The sequence below is a fragment of the Rhododendron vialii genome, chromosome 2a (genome assembly GCF_030253575.1).
Source record: "Rhododendron vialii isolate Sample 1 chromosome 2a, ASM3025357v1".
Classification (NCBI taxonomy): domain Eukaryota; kingdom Viridiplantae; phylum Streptophyta; class Magnoliopsida; order Ericales; family Ericaceae; genus Rhododendron; species Rhododendron vialii.
This window is the reverse complement of record NC_080558.1, coordinates 32,688,089-32,713,719: the sequence shown is the minus strand read 5'-3', so window position 1 is coordinate 32,713,719 and position 25,631 is coordinate 32,688,089. Positions and strand designations below refer to the sequence as shown.

General features: G+C 37.6%; 4 protein-coding genes and 1 long non-coding RNA gene across 5 annotated transcripts; all 5 read right to left on the bottom strand.

Annotated features, from left to right (window-relative positions):
- Positions 1-7,987: 7,987 nt before the first annotated feature.
- Positions 7,988-11,793, bottom strand: LOC131316609 (uncharacterized). The gene is made up of 6 exons (XM_058346041.1): positions 11,605-11,793; positions 9,251-9,618; positions 9,106-9,170; positions 8,683-9,004; positions 8,504-8,601; positions 7,988-8,427 (listed from the first exon to the last, which is right to left on the bottom strand). The coding sequence occupies exons 1-6, from the start codon at positions 11,655-11,657 to the stop codon at positions 8,176-8,178; spliced, it is 1,158 nt and encodes a 385-aa protein (XP_058202024.1). The 5' UTR covers positions 11,658-11,793; the 3' UTR covers positions 7,988-8,175.
- A 401-nt stretch (positions 11,794-12,194) lies between these two features.
- Positions 12,195-19,894, bottom strand: LOC131316608 (replication protein A 70 kDa DNA-binding subunit B-like). Its single transcript, XM_058346040.1, has 10 exons — positions 19,688-19,894; positions 14,629-14,784; positions 14,227-14,500; positions 14,066-14,150; positions 13,841-13,965; positions 13,668-13,746; positions 13,424-13,562; positions 13,184-13,341; positions 12,966-13,086; positions 12,195-12,802 (listed from the first exon to the last, which is right to left on the bottom strand). The coding sequence occupies exons 2-10, from the start codon at positions 14,770-14,772 to the stop codon at positions 12,491-12,493; spliced, it is 1,437 nt and encodes a 478-aa protein (XP_058202023.1). The 5' UTR covers positions 14,773-14,784; positions 19,688-19,894; the 3' UTR covers positions 12,195-12,490.
- Positions 14,945-16,012, bottom strand: LOC131317444 (uncharacterized). The gene has a single exon (XM_058346998.1). The coding sequence runs from the start codon at positions 16,010-16,012 to the stop codon at positions 14,945-14,947; it is 1,068 nt and encodes a 355-aa protein (XP_058202981.1).
- LOC131317443 (uncharacterized) lies at positions 16,025-19,421 on the bottom strand. The gene is made up of 2 exons (XM_058346997.1): positions 18,383-19,421; positions 16,025-18,303 (listed from the first exon to the last, which is right to left on the bottom strand). Exons 1-2 carry the CDS (start codon positions 19,419-19,421, stop codon positions 16,025-16,027), a joined length of 3,318 nt encoding a protein of 1,105 aa, XP_058202980.1.
- A 772-nt stretch (positions 19,895-20,666) lies between the features above and the next one.
- Positions 20,667-25,308, bottom strand: LOC131316611 (uncharacterized). The gene is made up of 2 exons (XR_009197197.1): positions 25,074-25,308; positions 20,667-21,022 (listed from the first exon to the last, which is right to left on the bottom strand). It is a non-coding gene; the product is annotated as an uncharacterized LOC131316611 (long non-coding RNA).
- Positions 25,309-25,631: the final 323 nt, after the last annotated feature.

The window sequence follows — 25,631 nt, the reverse complement described above, 5'->3', positions numbered from 1 at the left end:
TCTTCAGTTTCAGCAACTTATATGCTATAATTTCAGCGCATACGAGCAATGTCCAGCATTTACCACTTAATTAAGGCACTTTAAGCACCCACTATTCACAATTTCTCATAATAAAATTCCAGCAGGAACTCAAATAATAGCAACCTAATTACCAAATCTAAGTTCTAACGTTTAATTCTTTTATTTCTAATCACAATTTAACAGTTCCAATAAAGAAAAGTCCTAATTAGTTGAACCCAACTGATTTTAAAAACCAAATATAACTCAATTCATGAACAAATTGGATAATTTGATCAACACCCACGAAAATACAAAGAAGAGTTGCCTACCAAGTTAGAATTTTCAATCTCCAGCCTTTTCTCTCTCACTTTCTCTCGTTATCTCTCTCTCTCTCTCTAACGCAGAAGAAAAAGTCCTCTGCCTTTGGGCATGTACTATGTAGCATTTCTGTTTCTTTTTTTCAAAACTAGTGTCGTGGTTCGTGCTCCGCACGAATCACGTGCTCATTAAAAAATTTCGAAGTGGTACCGTTGTCTTGAGGATTGGAACATGACGACAGTTACATGCATACATTAGGTAGAAGTTCAATACCAGGAGTAGATCCGTTCGTAGTTGTCTGGATGAAACACCATGGTATTTAATTCCATATGTACATTAGGATTGATTACTAAGGTGTGGTAGGTTGATAGATTGTGTGCATGAACAAATGATTTCCACCCGACTCCTGTGAAGAATCCGTTAGCATATTCGATGGTCCATCTCCTTGATCCTGAAATTAGTATAAATTCTCTTTGGTTATGCTGATCGCATAATGCTCTGAAGTGTTGAGGTAGGCTCTGAGAATGGCAAAGGGTTAAATAAGGAATTGAAGACTAATGGACATAGAAACGGATGTCATATAATAAAGTGTCTTACCAATCTTTGCAAATCTGTGTATGTTAATAGTATAGCACATCTCCCAAAGTAGCCTGAGGCTCGGAACAAGCGTGGTGAATTAGTAGTTAGTATCACAGCTGCATTGACAGGTGTAAAATATCAGTAATGATTCAGCGGAGCTATAAATTGAAGAATGAATATTGGCTATAGTCAATTTCATGTAGCAAGTCTTACAGTCGTTGGAGTTATGCATGGCTATTTCGGCATCCCATCCAATGGGAGCATTGAGTTGATGAATTGGTAAAGCAGAAGACCATTGATACTTGACCTCACATCCTTCAGCATTGAATATGAAAAGATCGAATTGCAAGTGTCCAACATAGCCAAAGAGTAGGATAAAATTGTCTTCAATGCTATGTGCATGGACAATTTTATCCCAACCTTCTGTTAATTTGCCATCTTCTATTTTGACGTACCAGAGTCGATCACCGCTGTTAATTATAGCAATTGTCTCTGGTGGCATAGATATATATTGTTTGAAGCCACGTGACATCACCTATAAGTGAGTGTTTTATGTGAATTGTAAAGTTTGGAGATTGAGTAAAATAGCATGGAGAGCATCTCACCAATTTCATGTCGTCTTGATTGGCTGCGTCTACAATTTCCAAGAACCATGAAGGATGATTTCCTGCATAAAGAAGAAGAGATGAGTTTCATTGGTTTTAGTTAAGTGATTAAGATATTGTAATGGTTATTGAATGTATTTGGTAAGACAGTCAATTTACCAATTTGTTGATGAAGATTTCGTGGAATGAACAGATTATTTGTTGAACGGTAGAATGGGTGAATGAATTTTGGTCTTTGACTGAGAATATTTGTGAGCCAACCCTTGAATTTATTGGGTCTTTTCCATTGAAATACTGTACCAAGGTCAAACAATGTTGAGTATTTCTGAATGAAAGCATAGTCTGCAATATATCTGATGTCATCAGCATTGCATGGTATTGCTTCGGCGGCTTTTATATGGTTGTGTTTTGAGTCTTAGAAGTAGTATTCTACTCCAACTGTAATTCCATTTCTTGAACGTGGCATAGAGTAAATTTCCACAAAGTGTTGGCATGTTGATGCCAACTGATCTTCAAAGCTCAAAGCCATAACTAAAGAAAGCTGCAGATATTAAAATTAATGTGATTAGGCCGAGGCATGGAATTTTGTACCTAGTATACCACAAGTAAATTGTTCTAGAGAAAACTTTATGTGTTGAAGTAAATAAAAGTGGTCTGCAGATCTTGGTAAATGATCTTTACAGTGAGAGTTAATGGGATGTAAATTACATGATGAAAGTGATGGCCAATCTCTGTTTGTTATCAGCTTATATCATGCTAAGTTCACTCTCCTATAAGGTTTTTTTATTTTTTGATTTATAAGAAGGCATAGGTCCTAAGAAAGAAAAATACTGGTCTATTTACATAAAGTTTTGCATTGTGTAGTAAATGTAATGAGACGATTTTACTTGCGAGGAATTCTAAATTCAGAGAGGAACTATAGCTATAGTTAATTCAGGTTGATACATAGGTTTTGAAAAGTCTGATGTTATATAGTCTTGTATCTTGTCCATAAACAAGTTGAGAAGGTTCAATCTGAAGGAGTTGGATTAAAGTTAATTTAAAGTTACGCAGTAAAAACATCTATCAAAGACTCACTTTCCCTCGCGTTTTTAAGTGTTGCAATTTGCTCCCTGTATTGTAGTATCTTTGCAGAAATATGGGATTCTATAAGTGTGGCAACATTACTTGTAAAGTTTAATAGAACACAGCTTTGATTGCAAGGTAGACAGCATAGGAAAATTCAAAGGCTTTGACAAAATGAACGGGTTAGCACTTCAGTTTCTAGTTATATTCATTAAAGGATTTCATGTGGATAGTTTTGCAATAGCTCTAGCTCATTTCCTTTGAAATATATATCAGAGCAGAATAATGCAAAATCAGAACAGCTATTGTTTTTGTGATCAGCATTAGATTCATATATTACAACCTAGTCCAAAGAATACACTATTTTTTTTGGTCTTGTGGTGCAAGAGTTGTGTTTTTGCAGTTATTTTTCTAATAATTGCATAAAAAGGAAAGGGAATAGCTCTGCCTATTCTGTGTTAGATATAGTGCCTGAATCTATAGGAATGGTTATTAATTGTTCATATCATAGAGCAGAGAAATCATTGAATTGGTCTCGACACACCTCTAAATTTTTGGGAAATCAGATTTTTGCAATGAAAATGCGACCTCTTTGGGGTTTATTCCAGACCATAAAATTGATTTACGAGGCAAAAAACTATGGTTTGGTGAAAGCATAGTTGCTGGTATAGTTAATGGTAAAAAAAGGCACAAATATTACATGTAAACGAATGCTAAAGCTAGGATAGGTTTCGTAGCAAGTTTACCTTGATTGGTTTAGGAGTGATCGTAAAGCAGTGAATTGTTTGAATTTCTCTACCTGGATCGAGCCTTGGACAGTTTTTCGTGGAGTTTTTAGCTGCACAGGAAGCACAGAGTAGTTGGGTATAGTTGTTTTTTTTAAGCCAAAGAACAGTCGTTGGTGTGGTTAACTTACTTGTTACTGTTTTGGATTTTTATTCTGTTTTGGATTTTTTAACTATTTGAATGGTACTGGTGATGGAAGCACCTGTTGAAGCTAGAATTTTAGGGCAGTGGAAAGATTTGCTACGTCACTAATGTAGAAGAAAGTACATGAAAATCTAGAAATCTAGAGGAAAGTACATGAGAATCTACAAGTGTGATGCAGTCATCATCATGTACATATACAAATACAAAATTATATTCCATTGCAATTATGGTGGAAGAAGCACGTGCAATAGTTGAGTAAATCGATGAAGCTTGTATTTGTGATGATGTCGTGAACACTCTCTTAATGATTTTTTTGTTTATTTGATAATTTGTTTGTATTTGTAGATTTATAGGTACTTGACAAAATTGGCCACGATGGAGGTTGTATCACTTCCTCGATTGAGAAACTTGCTTCAAAGGCTTACCATCTCTTTCTTGTTGAGCTTTCTCTTATCTATCGGAAGCTCGAGATCCACCACCATGTATTAGCATTGAATTCACGAAGAGAGGGTTGTATTTGTTAATTGAGTAGGTGAAATATCTGAATTAAGTTGTTGCTATGATACAATGTAAAGCTGAAAGTATTGGTTGTAGATAATTATTTTGGCAACGTGCGCATTGAGCTGGAAGTTGTAATTTTTGTGGCTTGTAGTATTTTGTACGTTTGTTCGATCATGAGGTGAAAGTCTAAGAGCCATGGATATAGAATCCGTTTCAATATATATTGACATCAAGAGCCAAGGAAATAGAATCCATCTGAAATATTTGAACCCTTTTGTCTATTCAATGGAGAAAAGAAGCATCTAAAATGTATCAATTGGCATCTAAGATACATTCAGAAAAGGCTAATGTTGGGTCATTTTGAATTGTTGGAGTGGCCTTACCTGTACCCTGAAATTTTTAGAACTTAACATGAAATAGAATTTTTAGTTACCTTTGACAAAGCAAAAAGAATATAGACCAATAATATTAATGGATATGAACACAAAGGTCAATGCCCTACACTGATATACGCAAGAGAAAGGTTTATAAACTGAGTTCACGGAAAGCAAAAATACATTCAAACATCTCACCAACTAAAAGCAAACATACATAGATATTCATTCTTGCTGCCATTTTTTTCCTTCTAATATGTGTCGGTGACAAGATGAGTTTGTAGATCGAAGGGTTCTTCGTCATAAGGTATTGAGTACCAATCATAGATTTCTTCGCGGTCATTCACATGAAGCACCATAATATGCAGCCGCAGCTTGATATCAGGACTTAAAATCAGAATATGGTTAGCTCGTAAGTTATATGCAGCGACTAATGTTTCCCATATCTGGCCATGGAGGCATGCACCGTCATACTGCACAGGCCACTGTGCTCCACGAATCACTAATGTAATTTCTTTTTGTCCGATTTGTTGACAAAACCCATTCAGCCTTTCAGTTAGTTTCTGCAACCGATAGATGCAAGAAATGAAGACCTGAAGTAAGAACCATGAATTTTTTGAGGTAGTAAAGCTGTATTAGACAAGCAATGTTACCAGCTTTTGAAGTATGTCAGATTCGATGAGGATAGCACTGCGGAAAGCATGTCGAGTAGATCGATAGCTTATTGGTGGACAAGCAGTTATGATAACATCTACATATGAAAAAAGGAAGTGTTATTTATTAGATTATATATATCCATCACAGAGGACTAAAGAAAGTAAGGACAATGAATAAGTTACTTGCCTCCGGTGAGGCGAGTGAAAGCCTTGTGTGAATCCCAATCATTGGGTGCATTTGAGTATTGGATGGGTGCAATAGTAGTCCAATCGTATCCGATTTCATCATTGTTTTCATTGAACACAAATAAATCAAATTCGAGGTGGCCAACACAAGCGAATAGAAGCAAGTAATTCTTGCCGATATTGTGAGCACGAACCACATTCATCCATCCAGTTGTAAAGCGGGAATTGTCAATTTTTACATACCAAACTCGGCTACCACTGTGAATCATCGCAACTGCTTCATCTGGTGCCAATAGATATGAGTTCATAGCATACGGTAGTTGCTGCACATGTGGAATGAATAGCATGATGAACTTGGCATGATACATTTGCTAGCAGTGATTCTAAAAAATGGAATTGAATTTTTACCACTGTTAGATTTTCGTGGATCAAAGGAACAATGTGCGAAAACCAATAACTTTGCTTATCTGCATCATCAAACAAAGGGAGCGAAATTTGTATGCAAAATAGCTGAGAAAATGAAGTAGTAATCCAGGCTGGCAGCTAAATTGTTAAATGGGGGAACTTACAGTCTATTATAGGTATATCTTCATCCACCATCAAGTACTTGGAGGAACGATGATATGGGGGAATAAATTTTGGTTTTTGAGCGAGAATTGATTCTATCCAGGTCTTGAATTCATCAGCAACATCCCATTGAAAAATGTCTTCAAGTTCATACAGAGAAGAGTATTTTTTTACAAATTCAGCATCAGCAATGTATTTGACTGCAGCATTATCATATGATATTGCTGCAGCAACTCTGATCTCTGTATTTTTTGAATCAATCAGGTAGTAGACATATCTAGTGTCAGTACGTCTTTGAAGCTCCAAGATGCGAAGGCGCACAAAATGTGGACAGGTAGCAGCTAAGCCATCTTCGTAGCTCAAATCCATAATCAATTGAGCAGGGTCCTTTCAAGAATAACAAAATCTGATAATGTTACATTAACTTATGGAGGTTGCGTATGGACTAATATAAATGAGAATAGGTTAGTTGCAGCTTTCTATCTTTCGAAATGATCATAAATTTCAAAGGAACTAAGGAAAACTAAATTCATAAATCTTGATGGAATGCATGAGCTACACTAAGTTTTGGAGGTGACTACACATGTATAAGATATCATAAACGAGAAAAGATGAGCAAAGAGCAGTACCGTAAGATAAGTAGCGAGAGGAAGAAAGGGAAATTACCTGTCGGAACCGTTAAGTTTGAAATGCGAAGGAAGAATTTGGTGCCGGATTGAATCCCTGATTGAAGAACAAATGTCATTACTGAAGAGAACATATAGCAGTTGAGCATTTAGATGGAAAGGAAAATTGAATGGAGTAGCAATGTGTATAACACAACCTGATAATCCTCTTCTTGATTGCTTGAATGTGCTCTGGTTTCAATGGGGGAGAGTTGAGTAGGTTTTTGGAGGGGGAGGAGAGTTGGAATTTCAGAGAGATTGATAAAAAGCTGTTTAAATAAGGAAATCCTGTAACTTGGTTGTTGTGTACGTAGTTGGTGACGTTGTGCTTACTTTTAATGTAACTGATAACTGAATATGAACCAGAATGTAACCAGTTGTTGCAGCTGGAGTGCGGATATGAATTATCCAATTTACCCCTGGTTTAAAACCTACCATGGTCTGTGCCCAATGCATAATAATTCCACATGCATATCCTTATATCTCAAAGGATGAATTTCTGAAAGGAAAAGAACAGGAAGAAAAAGGAGTAAACAAGAGTTTGGACTTATAAATTTAAGCTGAACAGTGAAGAAAGTAAGTAAGTTAAAGTTTTCAACATATGTGTTATATTAGAGCCTCAGTAGGAATGCACCAAGTATTTTGGTGAGGTTTGATTTTGATCTTGTAATGTTCATTTTGACTTGAATAAGTCTCTATTTGCATGCTTAAAAGAAATTTTTTCTGTGATCGTATCTGGATAGAGATGATGATCTTCCTCTGATGGCTTGAAGCCGGCCATAACAAAAAAAATCTTTTGTTGCTTACAAATGACATTGATTTTTTGTGAAGCTGACACGAAGAAAGTGATGAATATAAACGGGATATGAAATTGGAACGACATACTTTTTGTGCTACAAAAGTTGCCACAATAGTGTGATTGCTGGAATAGAAATGGAGTGGATTGAACCTGGGAGTATTGGATGGTGTAATGCTTGGCACTACTGGTTTACTTTTTTCAGTTAATTTACCATGCTGCTATTGGAATAACTCTCTGTGGAGTTATTTTTGGACGTCTCCTCGGGACCATTTTCTTACCAAAAAATTCAGGAGGTAGCATCAGGTTTTTTGTACTCCCATGTTACTTTTGTTATGTGATTTTCTGGTTTTTCAGTTGGCTCTTGTTTGATCATTATTTTTTTGATTGGGGTCTAAGGCTGCTTATGATTGTGGACACTACGGTGCATAACGCATCTAAAACGATGTCGTTTGGACTCTATATCAGTTCTCAAAAGTATGTTGTTTTTACGGTTGAAAATAAGAAAAGTGCATCACTATTAGCTGATTGCAGAAAAGTTTCAGAATTTTGTCTCATTGCTAGACAGTGAACATGCACATCTCCTTGATAAGTAATTTCAATTTTTATGCAACTGCGAATTCATTAAGCACAAGTAATTTGGATGGGAGCTAATGAGTTATCAGAGATCATTATACTCCAATGACAGTACACATATTCATACTGAAAACAACATAATATTAGAACCACCATAGATAAACACCGGATAATCGTAGCGTCATAATCCTAGTCTTATAGAGAGAAACTATCGTAGCTTCAGTCTTATAAACTACAGACGTGCATATAAGTCTTAGTCCATCACGTTTACAAAAGGTGGCGTACTGCAGTGAAGATTTCAAAAACGCTCTAATCAACAGCAATGACTGCAAGACGTCCAAAGAGCATATTATGTTGCTAATACCAATTGTAGGTTTTTTCACGGCCAAGTTCATCAAACACCATGGCATGCATCTTTAACTCCCAATCAAAACTGAAGACGAGAGTGTCATAACATTTCAGATTGTGTGCAGCAATGAAATTATTCCAACCCTGTCCAACGAGGAATCCATCAGTGTATTGCACTTCCCAAGTACTGTGTCCCGTTGTGAGCCACATACGGTCAAGTCCGATCTCATTGAGAAAATCCTTAATCGACGCACGCAATTCCTAGGCAATGACAAAAGAATTCAGAACAAGAAAGCCAAGGAAAAGTATATTTTCTCATTTTTTAGAAAAGGAGTACCAATGCAAGTAAATCTCCATGCGACAGTTTCTTCATAAATCGGAATTCATCTCCAAATTGTCTGAACGTTGTAACCAAGCACGATGTGAAGAATGTGGCTAAACATGATTAGAAAAAGTGTTAGAAAACTGGAAGCACTGTATTTTTTGCTCATATTTATTGCCTCAAAGAAAGCTTACAGTTTGTGGCCTGGCATTGAGCTGCAATAGAATCCCAACCAATTGGAGCATTTGGTTGTTGAATAAGTGCAGTAGTTGTCCATGGATACTTGATCTGATGGCCTTTCTCATCAAATATGAATAGATCAAACATAAGATGACCCATAGAGCCCAATAACAAAGTATAGTTGCTGCCGAAATTGTGTTCTAGAATGACATCATTCCACCCAAAAGTCAGCTCATGGTTCTCGTTCTTAACATGGTATACGTGATAGCCACTGTAGACAAGAGCAATTCCATGTGGTGGCGCAAATAGATATGGCCTGAAGAACTCTGGAATTTTCTGCAAGAAATCACAAAAAGTTGATAGTAACACATCTTGTTTCCGTTGGTACTATGTACTAAAATATTAGGAAGCGAAGCAAGCATGCACTACACTACTACCAAATTTTTTGCTCTATCAGTTTTGTTAATATGTTTCAAGAACCAGCATGGATGTTGTTCTGCAACTGGAAAAAAAAAACCATTAGTTTTATTATTAACTTGAAGTGCACGTAATTTGTTGTTTTTGATAGGTCTTTGGCCACACCTAATCCTTCAGTTGGGGGAACCAACAGATTCATTACTCGCAGATGAGGCTGGAAGAACCTTGGTGCCCTGTTGATCAAAGAATTCAGCCAATTTTGAAACTGTTTGTATTTTCTCCACCTAAATCGAGTCCCGATGCGAAACATGCTGCAGTATCGGATTATGAAGTTTCGGTCAAGAATGTATTCAAGCTTTTTTCCATTGTGTGGTCTTGATATAGCCACAAGGACACGGTTTCCATCAGCCGGCAAGAGATAATAGTTCGATCCTCTTTGCTGCAATAAATTCTTGAGGAGCACGATCTCAACTCCAATAAATTTTGGACAGCTTACTGCAAGCATATCTTGGAATGCCATATTCATGATGGAACTGTTATCATGTTTTTAAAGAAAAACAAAGGTTAGTCTTGAGATATCTTTGACAAAAGATAGAATAATGAGAATAGCTAAACGCTACAATCTGAACCAAAACTGATGTAAGTAATAGTTTAGATGATCACAAATTCAGAAAACAGATTTTAACTACCATGCAGCATGAATAATAGAAGCAGTTTAATTAACTGGGCCTTTTTAATCAGACAGTAACTATTTTTTGGGTTGTTGAATAAGTATTCATTTCTGAGTTTCCATAAAATGAATGAAAGAACTTAAAGCATGCTAACTAAGATTGCATGTTTGAGGAGTAAATTGATTTGGTAAGCAAGAGGTTGAGCAATAGAAAAAGAACTTCACCATAGGAGAATACTCAAAGAATGCAAGAGAAATAAACCAGTGAGTGTTTCTATCTGCTAAGTTCGCATTTTATAGAGTAGTTGGGACTGTGTATGGCTGGATCTGCACAGTAAACCATCAGGATTTCATGAAGAGAAGATTTTGTGTTCACGGAATTTTATGAGTTATCTTACCTGCTGCCATCAGTTTAAAGCAAGAGCTTTAAATTTTTGCTTGTAAGTACAACCAAGACTGCAAGTGTTAATGAGGTAGGTAAAGTAATGGTTACAGTCACTGGTTGGGTAAACATCCTCCTGTGTACTGCTCATTTTTGGTTCCAAATTAGTTTGGTTTGTTAATTTATTTATCATTTATTTGAGACTCACCTATTTTGCCCGTCTCTTTCTTGATTGTACTGTACGTTGGGTTAGCTCCAATTTTTTTTGTGGTGTCTTTTTATACCTCTGGATTACCTTCAGGTGATAATTTTCCGTTGAAATTAGGACTTAAGCATTATATAAGTAGAGCAACTGTATCAGCCATCCATCGACCAAGATATCATCTTGAATTGTTTTTTTTAGCCTAACTGGAGCAGAATAATGTAGCCTATGCATGACAACTATAATTTCGCAGTGCCTAAAAATAGAGCCAGGTGCATACATATGAACAAAGTATGATTTAGTCGCGGACGAAACTATGACACGATACTACAGCGGAGGAGTACCACCGCAAGCATTCCAAGGCTTATTTCCACTAATCGGAATTTTCGTAAATAACTGACCGAGGGCTTTGGCGTTGGGCCCACTTGGGTTCAGTCTAAAACGGTCCAACGGTCAGCACGATACTACAGCGGAGGAGTACCACCGCAAGCATTCCAAGGCTTATTTCCACTAATCGGTATTGTCGTAAATAACTGACCGAGGGCTTTGGTGTTGGGCCCATTTGGGTTCAGTCTAAAACGGTCCAACGGTCAGGACACATAGCCTTTGGCCGTTTACGGCCGTTTAGGGTCCCGAAAGCCCAAATTTGCCGTTTAAGGAAAGATTTGACTTGCTTATAACTTGGGCAAGGAGAATCCGAATTAGGCCTTTCTTTTGGTAGAAGTCTTAGAATTTCCTCTATTTTCCAATTTGCTATTATTCTGAATTTTTCCATTTTTGGTAATTTTCGTCATTAATTGATTCGGTTTCCAATTCCAATTTGGGGCGAATCAATTAGGGTTAGGGTTTTCTCTACTATTTTACCAAGCAGAAAAGTTTGCAGAAATATACCTTAGATCAAGCTAAGAAATAGGTTGTTGTCCTTTGAAGTTTTTTAAGTACTTTATATGCCAATGCTAGACCATAAATTCCTTGGTGCCAAAAGACGTAAAAGTGAATGTTCGGCCTATCAATTACAGAGTCAAAAAGATAGACACAAAAAGAATTGAGCCACATTGCTGCAGCAGTTTGGTGCCGCTTTGGTACAAACAAAAATCATTTTCCTTGGATAAAACTCAAGTTATTTCCAAGTGCAGGTCAGTTAACTTGGTAGGACAGTATCAGATTTAGCAGAAGACTACAACAAAGAGCGGACCTGAATTTTGCAGAAAAAAAAAACCCTTTGTGAAGTTATGGCCTTGGTGTGGACCATACGTATGAGATACCTGAAGGTGAAGAAAAGAAGGAGCAGCAAGCACACGAAAGGTGTTACTATCATTAAGTTTAGGGTGATGCCTGTAAAGATATGTCAAAGCCATTGATATGGCCTCCATATTAACATTCTTGTCATCAACATGGAGGGTCACAGCTGGAGCATTAGCTCCGTTCCAAGGGCCGTGAAGCATGTTCCTGCCAGCAACTAATAAAGAAATAACACATGGTCAGCAAAACATTTTTTCACGTACAATTACATATTCTAGATGATAGATTTACACACTGCTACTCAAAAACAAAATCAGTAGTCATCAAATAACTCAGTGGACAGTAACTATAGTTCACGCTGGAAAACCAAATACAGCAATTACATGTGTTGGGAAATTGGACTTGTTCCTCTGTCAACCATAAACGTATTCTTTCTCATTGTCTTAATTAAGCCCTGATCTCTACCTTCCTTGAAGGTTGGCATCATTGGCACCAGAATTTTATTACCAATAGCTAAAACCAGGCCTTTTCCCTTTAGGTTAATTGAACAACATGACAAACAAAGAATGGAATCTAATTAACATAATAAACATATCACTTGATTAGATTTCATAAGCGATAGCAATAAACGCTGCTGCTGAAACATTGTTTTGGCTAAATACATAACACTTGGAAGCAGTGCGATGTGCTGACAAAAGATGCCTAAAAGGCTCAAGTGTGTGAATTGATCATCTTTGTTGACCTGTTATACTATGGTTCAACATTACTGATCACCTGCCTAGAGTTTTTTCAAAATACAGCAGCCAGAATAATATGTTCTGCATCAATGGATTTTATGATTACAAACCATCGTTAGTAGACCATGCAAGTTAACATGGTGATCCAAAAACTTTTGCATCTAGCATTACTTCAATTACTCTTCTGTTTTGGTGGCACGAAATCATCAGCACCAGGCTGTAGGCCAGCCATTGTGGTCTCACCCTTGATGCCGGAGAAGTTCGAGGGAGGTTCTTCAATGAAGAGTTGCCTACAAACTTTCTTGTTGGATGACGAATCAGTTTCATCAGCATCATTTTCTTGGATGTTTTTTACCTCATCAAACTGGTGGATGTTAAAAAGGCAGTGCGACTTTTCCTCTGGGCCATATTTATATGCTTTGACACGAACAACATATTTCAGCTCCTTAGTAATTGCTTCCATTGCAGCCATGGACAGCCCATCCTTTATTAGCAATTTCAAAAATATGAATAATCATTAAACGAGCTTGAACAACATTTATTCAAAATTGTTGATTTTGCAAAAGCCTTTTGAGCTGAAGTTGCCCAATACCATCTATTTTTTGGCAAAATTAGTAATTTTCGAGGCAACTGTATGGATTTTATACCTCAGTTGTGTTTTCTTTCAAGTATAGAGCTGTTATTCCGAACATGGTTTCTGCAACTTTCGTGAATGCTGTTGCAGTGATATCTCCCGTGGAGTCCGAAAGCATAACATTAAACCTGCACCTATTATTTGAATAGGAAGCCAACGAAATGAGTTAGTCATAAATCAAGCATACAGTTGCATGGGGAGAAGTTAGATTCCTTTGGGAGCATGGCAAACCTTGGCGTTGGCTCGACCTTCTCATCACAAAAGTTGCACCAAAATTCGGTATCATCTGTCGCATCAGTTCCATGATTGCACTTTGAGCATGACATGTAGAAGAAATTTTGGTTTAGGTCAGTGACCTTGCAGACAGGCTGTATCCAATAGTACTCCGGCTGCAATGAATATTATATTACAAGACTGAAAATTATTAGAATTGAAGAGAGGAATTCCAATAGTATGTTAGCAAATGATTACCTCTGCTACAATCGTTGGAAGACGATTAATCTTGATGATTTCTCTCTTGAATGGTGATTCTATAGGAGTAACAGGTGTCCCTATCTGATTAAGATGACCTATGTCGAGGTTTTGGATTTCGGCTGAGTGGGTGAGACACCTACATCAAACAGTAGGGAAGAATTAATTTTGAATCATGAAAAGTTGGAGCTGCTTGTCAACTGAAACCTATAACTAATCTACAATTCAGCATAATTTATATTACCAAGTTCTGAGCACATTTGCTTCAGGCAAAGGAGGATCGAAATTGAAAATCGTCGAACCTTTAGTTTCAAGCTTAGTCTCTGTATATCAAAATGGATTGGAAGTTAGTGCATGCTTTCCAAATTCTAGATTTGCAAAATTCTGCAAGTGTAATAGACTGCATTTTATTCCTACCATATGAAGCATTAACTTTCAGCCTTGAACCCATGACAACAGGATATGGTCCTGTAAGTTCAGTCATCCTTTTTGCCTCGAGATGAGTGAATTGATCCCAAAGAGTTAATGTTGTTGGCTTCATGCTGGGACTCAAAAGATCGTTCATAGTTAGCATTAGTAATAATTTAGGCAAACTGTCATCAGTTTTGCAAACTGTCATCAGTTTTGTCTGTAAAATCTTACCTTTGATCGATCACCGTGACATTCTGCACAAAGGTTCTCGGGGTTTTGCGTTTTGGGCCCACATGCATGATTGCAAACAGCACCTCTGTTATATAAAAGATGTCATTAGGTTTTAGCTTGCATCTGGGTAAGTATAAAATCAAGGATCAATGAATGGTTACCTATCCCATTTTTGTTGTTCTGGTGGTTATGCAATTCTGCTAGCGGCACAAAATTATATTTCAGAGCCCTTATACTGAGTCCTTCTACAGTGATTTCTTCCACAGGTGTTCTTGATAACAGCTTCCATTGTAGAGCATTGTTAGCAACATGATAACAATCATCGGGAGTTCTGCTGATCTGAGCGTTCCTAATGGAGTACGTATGGTACACCTTAAGCGTGTGTTCCAAGATGTCAATATCAGGTCCAAAGATTGTGGCCTGAATCTTGGTTCCCTAAAGATGACCAAAAAATTTAGCACCACATGGGCATTCACCTGACAAAATTTAAATTCAAAATTCCAAAATATTCACATTTTCAATATATGTGATGCCACTTAAATAATTTGGCAAGCGGAATCAACCTCAGAATCAATTAGCACAAGCCTTTGATAGAGCGTGTTTTTCTTAGTCAGTTTTGGGTATCCTTTTTCAATCACCATAACCTCTGCTGTCCAGCCACGCACAGTTTCATCAATGTCCTTGATCATCATTCGCTTGGAAGCCATGACCTCGATGTCCTGCTCATTAGAAATAAAAATTGCAGCAATGAGCTATAACATAAATAACCATGAACTCAATGTATGCCATGGACAGATGACTTCGGAAGTCATAAATAATTACCATTCGATAAGCCTCATTCATTAAAACACTGTTATTGTGGATTTATAGTATTCTTCATTACAAATCACAGATGTCTTCTATTATAGCAACGTCATTGGATTGTGCTTCAGCCAGAATTTCATGGAAAACAATATTTTTAGTGCATGGAAGTACATTTTTTTCATAGTCGCTTGATCCAACCAAAATTTTTATTTTTTCAGATGTAGTAGCACGAGACAGAGCAACATATAGCTGTCCATGCGAGAAAACTGGTTCATGGAGATCAATGCCAACAATGTCCAATGTTTGTCCCTGAGCCTTATTTATGGTCATTGCAAAGCATAATCGTATCGGGAATTGTTTTCTAGTAAACTCAACAGGATATAACTTCGGATCTGAAGGGCGTAACGGAATACGTGGAATAAAGACAAAGTCTCCTTTGTGTTCTCCAACAGCTATTTGAGCGATTATGACATGCTTTTCAAACTTTCGACAAATCAAACGTGTTCCATTACACATACCTTTTGATGCATTCAAGTTTCTTAACAGCATAACTGGACAATTTTCTTTCAAACTAAGTATATGAGACGGTAAACCAGGTGGATTCACCGAATGCAAGAAGTCCACATATAAAGCTTGGTCTGCCTTATTAACGGTCTCATCAACGCTAACATACGAGTACTCTTTTCCTGGGAAATTGTTTATGAGTTGTTCATTAATAATATCGACTGAGTCATTTTTGGGTGTTAATATTGCACAATCCGTCATTGACAATGGTTGACTTAAGTAACTATCGAGATCTGGAAAGACAAAATCTATAAGTTGTTGAACGGGCGTTTGGATTGTATTTGGGGATAGGGTCATAAAGGTAGGAACAGCTATTTGGCCTTTTAGGTTTTCAGGTTCAAGGCCATTGCCCACTCTGAGCAAGAAATCACTAAAAGATGGATCCGTTTTGGCTCGCATGTTTTGTGTGAGTTTGAATTTCTTAAGGCATGGCCATATGGTAGATCTAACCAGACTTGCGTCAATACAATCTTGTCTAGTTCCTTTTGGTATTACTGGTAGAACTTGGCGGAAATCTCCACCCAAAACAACCACTTTGCCGCCAAATAGCAAATCCACTTCTGTTACATCTCGCAACATCCGATCTACAGCCTATATACTTTGTCTTTTGGCCATTGATGCTTCATCCCATATAATAAGAACTGCAGCATTTAGCAAACTTGCCAATCCTGTCTGTTTCCCAACATTGCAACATAAGTTACCATCTCCATCTAAGGGAATTTTGAATCTAGAGTGCGCAGTTCGCCCATTCGGTAAAATTGACGCAGCCACACCTGAAGTAGCTGTTGCCAAAGCAATTTTATTTGTGGATCTAACAGTTGCCAATATCGTACGATACAGAAATGTCTTCCCCGTACCCCCGGGGCCATCTAAAAAAAAGGATACAGCTTTCTTCTCTCTTATTGCCTGTAGTATTGCATTAAATGCAGCTAATTGTTCACTATTCAATTTAGAAACGCCCAACAAGTCTTTTTCAGATATGTCAAGGTTTTTTTCATCTTCAATTTCTTTACAAACACGATATGTTTCCATTCTATCTGTCATAAAATCATGCAATCCATAGTGCTCTAATTTCTTACCCATTGATTCTAACATAGAATTCAAAGCACCTAAAAGACATTGTCTAGCTTCAGCTTTCGACATATTTTGCCTACTGAAATCTTCGGTTAATTGATCTTCAAATTTACAAAATAATTCTTTTGGATTTAAACAAGCACAATGCACAAGTAACGTACAGAACAGCTGTCTCAAGGATTTAGGCATTTGATACATACATGCTTCTTCCAAACATTTTTCATTACCTTTATCATCTTTTAATAGACCAAAAGCAAGTGCCGCTTCTTCATATGTATCGTAAACGTGGCCGTCAACAGTGCGTAGATGCAAGAATGATGTAGGACACCTAACGTGATTCAATAATAATCTTAGGTAATAGCGCTCTCCTTCGGTTGGATTTGCTGTTATAATCCCGCCCACTACATTTCCTTGTTTTCGTTTTTCCCATGTTTTAGATCGCACCACCCACACAAACTCAGATGGGAAGTCCTTGTACAACAATTTCTTTGATTTGGCATATTTGTCATGAGTGTTCATGTAAAAGAATTCTGTTAACATTGTTCTCGAATAAAAATCAGAATCAGTTATGTTATCAAGCTTAGTTGTATTCTTAAAGCTAATAGGCTGGCAGTTTTCCAAATGCAAATGCAAGCTTATAACAGCTGGATGCATTTCATGTAAACCAAATCTAAAAATCCTCCACATTGCCTCCCGGGGGGATACCCATCTAGCTGATTGGAATTCAGAGATCTCATCATGGTCTTCGTTATTTTTTTGAGCTAAAATACGAAAGACTACCTTGTCATGTCCCTTGTACATATACTTGTATAAATATTTAACAGCTTTGATTGTTGAACAGATTTCAACATTTATGTGGCAATCAAATTTGGCTAATAGATATGGATTGTAAGGAACTACCCACTTATTATCTAGCATATGACCACGAACCTTGACCTGTTTGTTGTCTGCTCTTCGCCTATAAATCGGATACCCATCTGTTGCTAGTAATGTTTCCTCTACAAATTGTCGCGGGTAATGATTTTTACATTTGCCTTTTTTCATACAGACATTTGCTCCATTTAATTCTCCACATGGTCCGTGCATCATATGCCTAATTACCATTGAATATAGATGTGGATATTTGTCCTTATCAGGTATTTCAGCAGAGATAAATTCATCAAATTTAGCAGCGGAATTAAGCTTGAAACCTTTTTTCAGAACTAACAATAGATGAACATGAGGCAAACCTCGTTTTTGAAATTCGATGACATATGTGTATGCTGCAACTGGGCCAAATAGTTGTTTCTTGATGACTTCGTTTTTTAGTTCTTCTAATTTGCTCTTAAATACTCGCGTCACAAGATCTGGTCTATTTTGTGTGTCCTCATGTGGTTTCAATTCTGCTAAAATTTCACACCATTTGGGATTGCATGTCATGGTTAAGAATATATCAGGTTTTCCATATCTCTCTACTAAATTCATTGCGTCTAAGTATCTTTTGCGCATATCTCTGGGGCCTCCTATAAATGAACCAGGTAACACAATATGTTTCCCGACTTTGGAACCTCGTGATTCTCCTCGTGCTATACTATCCACAATGCCTCGATACAAATCAGCCCTTATTTCATTTTGATGAGTTCTAAAGTAGTCTAATCGGGATGTTTCGATTTTTATATACATGTCTACACAAAATTGTTGCAGAAGACGACCTGACTCAAGGATTATTGAATTAGTTGTTGGCCTAATCTGGAATTGGTATGCATAGAATTCTCTAGCCGACACCATTCCTCCCGTCGAACAATTTTCTTCATATACTGAGAAGAAATAATATATTAGGAGCAACATAAACATCTAAGTGCGTTGTAGGAAACAAAGTCATAAATTTTATCGCACCTAATGACTCGGCCGCTAACAATTCATCGCCTGTTACAGAATATTGAGGAAGAACAGCACGCTGTCCAATGTAGGACTTATCAGAATTTGCTGGCCGGATCTTTTTAATGCCTTGATGCCATCCTGGTTCTCCGAATGGAAACAAAAGTGGGTATTGCAAAGGATCATAACAACCAAAGTAGTACCTAATTCTTTGGCTAATACCATTATGCTGATACACCAATATATCACGCTCTCTCAAATTCGAATTGCCTTCAGTTTCACCAGCCCAAATTGCTGCCACTTGCGATGCCGTCGGCCCCCCTAGAGTCCCGGTATCTAATTTTGGATCAGCTCTAATTTTGATTTGATGAGTAGCTAACTCGACTTCGGGTATTTGTCTTAAGCTTCTAAAGAAAATAGAATAGAGATTGGGAGCCAAGATATCTATAACTCGTGAAATAACATCTGGATCTAGTTCACTTGCCCCTTTGTTTCTATTCGAAACTTCATTATCAGTGTCGAAAAAGTACAACTGCAGGAACGATGGAGCGGCATACTTATTCTTGTCATTTTTATCAGGGGGTGGATAAAGACTTCTAATGGCATGATATGCCTGTCCTTGGGCACGAAAAGTGTATATACCGTTATTTGGTTTTGTGAATCGGGGATCGAGGGTCACACCAAATGACGTGAAGGCAAAACAATTGTTGAATGGTCTAATGTATTGACGGAAATGCTGTGAATGTGCTGATTGACCACAGTAAAGCTCCAATAGATCATCTGGAACATTAACCGAATAAAGGCATACTTGCCCTTTAGAACAGCAAAAGCCATCTGGTTCCGAGGGGAACCGTTTAGCTTGGCAAAAGTCACAAGACTTAACATCACGTAAAACAAATGCCTGAGTCGGAATTTCGTGTGTTTGTTTCCTAGGTAATGTCTCTAATTTTTCTGTTTTTTTCTGCAGCCGTAATTCTCTCCGCCGCTTGTTCCTACTGTCTTTCGTTTCCTGCGGAAGCTGAGAATATGAAATTCGGGGTTTCTTGCTAGTTGACATGATCACCTAATCGCACTTGTGAAGGTATTATCATTCATTGGTTTTTAGTCATCGCTCATACAAGATCACAGCTAACAATTACAGATACGGAACAAAGGCATTATTAATATTTGATTCTCCACAACACAGGTTTTAGCAAACAACACCAAAGGAGTAAGAGATCATGATAATAAAATGCTAATTCTGTTCAAGCCTGCTGCAAGCATTCCAGGAAAATCCAGAAGGATGTCAACAAAGCACAACACAAGGAAAGAAAGATTACATACCGAGGGCAGACACGAATAGAGCAGGAAGGTATCCTAACCTTGGGACCCTTAGCAGAATGCAGCAAATGAAGGATCACTCAGAACAATTCTGCAGTAGTTTGGAAACATAAAGAGTAATCAATATTCTTAGCTATTTGTCATATTTTCTTTTTAACGATAATGAATAACAAACACCTAAAAAAGAGAAGAGGAAGTATGCATGGAAGTTCAGTTGTTAACCTTGCAGAGATCGCCTGGTTCTCGACCAAATAATAGGCATTGTTTATATACTTTAAACACAACCGAAGAGTATCAAAAGCTTACACACTTTTCGAAACTTGATCTATGTGAGCATGTGTTGATGTCCGTAGGTACAAGATTTTGCTGATGCAACCAAAATCAAACTAAAGAATCTTAGCACATGGTTTGGTGAAATAGGTACACAAAAAATGGATTTTCTAGTATGGAATCATTTTCCATACCTGTCAGTTACTGTGGAATAGCTCACAACATAAAAAATAGATTTTCTAGTACGGAATCATTTCCCATCCTTACAAGTTACTGTGCATTAGCTCACAATCTGCAGCAATTTTTTCCTGCCTCAATTATTCTTCCATCAATTTCCATTATTTAATTCTGGCAGCCAAATCCAATCAATTCAGGCAGCCAAATCCAACCTGACCAATTTTGGCATATCATATTTTATGCATGAAACGTATTAATATTTTTGTTCAAACTGTTTGCAAACATACACCATCATCTCCAATTGCATTCATTCATTACAAAAAAAAGATGTGCCGACAATAACCTAGAAAAATACTGGTATGCGGAAATCAGCGGTATTTTTATACTTTAAAAGAGGGGCCAATTACAAAAGTCATGCTCAGAAGAATACAAAAGTCGTGATCGGAAGAATACACCTCCAAAACAAAAGTAATCTGTCAAATACACATTATCGACCCGGAATCCCATTCCTAAGGCATGACTAAATTTACAACCCTAATCAAAAGAATCCTAGATTCCAATCAATTTAATCCAATAGAATTTTCAAGATCCTCATATCTAGCTTCTAAATACAAAAGTCACGATCGCCAGAGCACACCTCCAAAACAAAATCAATCTACCAAAATACAGAAATACAGAAATAGATAACGAATTTGTATCGCAACTTGTTCCGAGCTGCTGAGGCTTCCCTTCCGAGCCTAGCCATGTTGTCTTCAAACATTGGTCGAACAGTAAATCGAGAATACGCCAGGAAACAACGCACCAATAACTAACCATCGATTGGAAATTCTGCTTGACATCAACAGGAAATACACCATACACTTTTCAATTCATTAGCAGATCCTTGTACCCCTAGAAAACAAAAGAAACATTTGCACAATCTCAATAAGCCGCGAGGAACAACTCTAATCAACAAATGGAGGAAAATGATCCCACAACTCTTTGAAGACAAAAATCATCGTCAGAAAATTGCACACACATCTCTACCAAATGACATCTTATTTTTTATTAGCCAAGAACTATCTCCATCTGATTGTATGGAAGCCCTTTTTTAGCATTTGCTCTATCAGTAGTCCAACGAGATTCCATCATCTAGGGAATTTCGAGCAATCATTTGCTTTGGTCCTATATATCATCCTCCCATGTGACCGAGCCAAAGGGGCCACCTAACTCATCGGGTTTAAACTGCCCAAAGACAAAGAATAGGAAGACACCCATGATCTGAAGATAACATGCCGTTGGCCATGCGAGTGGCTGTAGCCCACCTAAATTAATTCCACTCTAAAAAGCACAGGCAAAAGTACGAGGTACAATTACGACTTGATATGCGTACATCGACAGCTATTTTTCTCCAAAAGAAAGAAATGCATCTCTATTCTTTATCTCTAAGCAATCCAAACATGATAAGCTAGGCAACCGCTCTAGCTCGCCAATATGGAAAGGATGATATGTATACGAATACAAAGCAAAGGATGTAGCTCTTCCTATTCTGTGTTACGGTGGAGCTTTCCTCGTTTCGTAAATATGTTTATGCCCTTCAAGCTGAAGGCAGAATCTCGATCTGAACTATTAACTTTTCTAAAAGAAATAGAAAAATGGAGTTCATTTCATAGCGAAATAGCCTAAGGTACTTTTAGTTCTATTTCCCCACAATTCACGCAATTGTATTTCTCTCATACATGGCAAGCCCTTTGTTTGCACTCTCATAATGCTATTCAAGGCATGCTGTAAAAGAGATGAGAAAAAGGCCCTTATCAACAATTTGGGAAGGGACCATAATAGGAATAAAATTTGGTTCAGCAATTCATGAAAAAATGTGTCTATTTAGAAAAGATTAGCGGAGCTAGTTAGTTAAGCCATCTTATATGAGATTGTTCATTGGCTAAGTTTCATTGCTCTTTTCTGCCCTCGCTTCCTAAATATGTTCATGCCCTTCAAGCTGAAAGTAGAATCTCGATCTGAACTATTAACTTTTCTAAAAGAAATAGAAAAACGGAATTCATTTCATAGTGAAATAGCCCAAGCTACTTTTAGTTCTGTTTCCCCACAATTCACGCAATTTTGTTTCTCTCATACATGGTAAGCCCTTTGCTTGAGAGCTCTTATAATGCTATTCAAGGCATGCTGTAAAAGAGATGAGAAAAAGGCCCTCATCAACAATTTGGAATGGGACCATAACAGGAATAGAATTTGGTTCAGAAACTCATGAAAAAATGTGTTTATTCAGAAAGGATTAGCAAAGTTAGTTAGTTAAGCCATGCTATACGAGATTGTCCATTGGTTAAGTTTCATCACTCTTTTCTCTCCTCGTTTCTTAAATATGTTCATGCCCTTCAAGCTGAAAGCAGAATCTCGATCTAAACTATTAACTTTTTTGAAAGAAATAGAAAAATGGAATTCATTTCATAGGGAAATAGCCTAAGCTACTTTTAGTTCTATTTCCCCACAATTCACGCAATTTTGTTTCTCTCATACATGGCAAGCCCTTTGTTTGAGTCCCTATACTGCTACTCAAGGCATGCTGTAAAAGAGATGAGAAAAAGGCCCTCATCAACAATTTGGGATGGGACCATAACAGGAATAAAATTTGGTTCAGCAACTCATGAAAAAATGTGTCGATTCATAAAGGATTAGCGAAGCTAGTTAGCTAAGCCATGCTATATGAGATTGTCCATTGGTTAAGTTTCATCACTCTTTTCTCTCCTCGTTTCTTAAATATGTTCATGCCCTTCAAGCTGAAAGCAGAATCTCGATTTGAACTATTAACTTTTTTGAAAGAAATAGAAAAATGGAATTCATTTCATAGTGAAATAGCCTAAGCTACTTTTAGTTCTATTTACCCACAATTCACGCAATTTTGTTTCTCTCATACATGGCAAGCCCTTTGTTTGAGTCCTTATACTGCTATTCAAGGCATGCTATAAAAGAGATGAGAAAAAGGCCCTCACCAACAATTTGGGATGGGACCATAACAGGAATAAAATTTGATTCGGCAACTCATGAAAAAATGTGCCTGTTCAAAAAGAATTAGCGAAGTAAGTTAGTTAAGCCATGCTACATGAGACTGTCCACTGGCAAAGTTTCATTACACTTTCCTTTCGGGTCATTTTAGGTACATTGAATTACCGATTCCCATATATCATCCTTCCCATGTGAGCGAGCCGCTCATCGTGTTGAAACTGCCTAAAGACAAAGAATAACAAAGTACTTGATATTTTGAATTTCTTTCACCGTACAACTCCTGCACACCATCCAACAATAACTTCCCTATAAGTCATTCTAGTCAGATTACAAATCCATTCCCTAGCTTGCCCCGCCACACCTACATCCCATGCTACAAAACTAACGGAAAGCAAAAGAAAAGCTAGCAAAATGCAAATGCATTAAGTTTTCACGTTTTCTGTTATTTGTTATCGGCAATCTCTCCGAAAAATATGAAAGGAAGGGCCTAGATATTCTGAGCTCCTTTCACTCCAGAGGTTTTATTTTTTAAGTTACCCTTGTAATCCTCCAATACAAAGCAAAGGGCGGAACCTATCGTGTCTAAACTACCTTTCATTCCACAGGTTTTTCCACATCATCCAACAATGACTTCCCGTAAAGCCATGCCAATCAGGTTACAAATCCATCCTTTGGCTTACCCCATTACTGAAGATATGCTCTAAAAGAGATGGAAAAAATCTCATCATCAACAATTCGGGATAGGACTATACATGCCACATAGGAGCTTTTGGTTAATCAAGCCACGCCACATAAGAGCTTTTACTTCATTTGTTCCAAAAAGTAATTCTTTGCCTTGTTCCTTGCCACGAAGAAGCTACAAGAATTGAATAAAGCTGTCCTTTGCTCCACTTCGGAACCAAAGCTGGAAAATGTGAAAGTATTGCGTTTTCGCGCTTTTTCCTTATTTGGTGTTGGTAACTACGCCTGCTTTCAGCCCGTTATTCTGCGGAGCACTACCAAACTTTCATTACTCTTTCCTTTTAGATCATTTCGGGTATATTGAGTCACCAATTCCTACATATGTCATCCTTCCTACGTGAGGGAGCCAAAGGGGCTGCCTAAACTATCGCGCCTAAACCACCTTTCACCCTATAGGTTTTTTCACATCATCCAATAATGACTTCCCCTAAAGCCATGCTAGCCAAGATACAAATCCATCCCTTGGCTTACCCCGCTACATTTTCAGCCCAAGCGAAAGAAAAGGTACTAAAACGCGAACGTATTAAGTTTTCACGGTTTCTGTTGCTCGCTACTGGTAATTAAATAAAAAAATATGAACGAAATGTATTCGCATGCTCTCAACCTATGTTTTCATGCAACACTACAAAAATTTTATTATTGTTTCCTTCCTCATCAATTCAAGCATATCGAGTTATCAAACAAGCGAACTAAACCGGCTACTTGGCCTATTTTGCCGAGAGTGCCTAAAGATGAACAATAACAAAGGCCTTTTTAAATATGGATATCATCCTTCTCAAGCGAGTGAACTAAACCAACTACTTGGCTTTTCGTACTTAGAGTGCCTAAAAATGAACAATAACAAGGACCCTTTTAAAGATGGAGAACAAGAACAGCGTTTTTTATCCTTCAATACTTTTCCCTATTTTGTGCCAGAGAGTACAAATAGGGTGCAATTTTCTTGCACCTATCTTTTTAATTCTTGTTGCACGAAAGACACTACGTGAGTTTACAGGAATCATCAAAAAATATTGACATCACAGAGCACAGAAATCACGAAATTGGCCTTTACACATCCCTCAAATTTTTTTGGGAATCAGATTTCAGCGCTAGAAATACGGCCTTTTTGGGGTTTCTCCGAAAACATGAAAACGTTTTGACAGAGAGCAAAAAATCTACAATCAATTAGTAATTGACGCATGATTTTCTCCATCAACCATACCTCAGGATTTGGCACAGTTCCGAAACAACCGACCATGGACCATATTTGTGTCGTCCTCGTATATAATTTTGGAGCCGAAGACAACCCAGCCGATGACCTCCTCCCTAACTTTCCTCTCCAAATCTTCTCCTCCCACAGCCAATCGGCCATCATCTACCCTAGGAAGCCAGACTCCCCGTCTGCCGCGGAAATTGTGGTAGACAACTGAATGGAAATGGGAAATGGGAAATGGGAAGAAGACGTACAGAAATGAATGGGTGGAAAAGGAAAGAGCAAACAAAAGCCTTGATTCCAGGCAGGATCCACGTGAACACAGTAACAACAGGGTGCAATTTTACCGAAAAGCCCCCAAGGCCAAGATCACTACGTGACAAAATAGTGTAGAAAATCCGGGACGCAAACAGAAAACATCGAAAGTCCGAAAACCCGTTAAAGTAATTCGGAAATAACCCAAATAGTGTCTATGGCCCACCACTTTTGAGTGTAAAATGACGGAAACGCCCAAAACTCCAAAGAAGCAAATTCAATCAGCTAGTTTTCGAAGCGAGGGGCATAATC

Coding starts and splice junctions, on each gene's coding strand:
- LOC131316609 (XM_058346041.1), bottom strand. CDS start 11,657: ATGATAGTAACACCTTTCGTGTGCTTGCTGCTCCTTCTTTTCTTCACC. Junction 9,171..9,250: donor TCCCCCAACTGAAGGATTAG/GTGTGGCCAAAG, acceptor TTTTTTTTCCAG/TTGCAGAACAACATCCATGC. Junction 9,005..9,105: donor CTGATAGAGCAAAAAATTTG/GTAGTAGTGTAG, acceptor GATTTCTTGCAG/AAAATTCCAGAGTTCTTCAG.
- LOC131316608 (XM_058346040.1), bottom strand. CDS start 14,772: ATGGCTTCCAAGCGAATGATGATCAAGGACATTGATGAAACTGTGCGT. Junction 14,151..14,226: donor GAACAACAAAAATGGGATAG/GTAACCATTCAT, acceptor TTTATATAACAG/AGGTGCTGTTTGCAATCATG. Junction 13,342..13,423: donor TTCCAACGATTGTAGCAGAG/GTAATCATTTGC, acceptor TATTCATTGCAG/CCGGAGTACTATTGGATACA.
- LOC131317444 (XM_058346998.1), bottom strand. CDS start 16,012: ATGTTGCGAGATGTAACAGAAGTGGATTTGCTATTTGGCGGCAAAGTG.
- LOC131317443 (XM_058346997.1), bottom strand. CDS start 19,421: ATGTCAACTAGCAAGAAACCCCGAATTTCATATTCTCAGCTTCCGCAG. Junction 18,304..18,382: donor GTTAGCGGCCGAGTCATTAG/GTGCGATAAAAT, acceptor ATTTCTTCTCAG/TATATGAAGAAAATTGTTCG.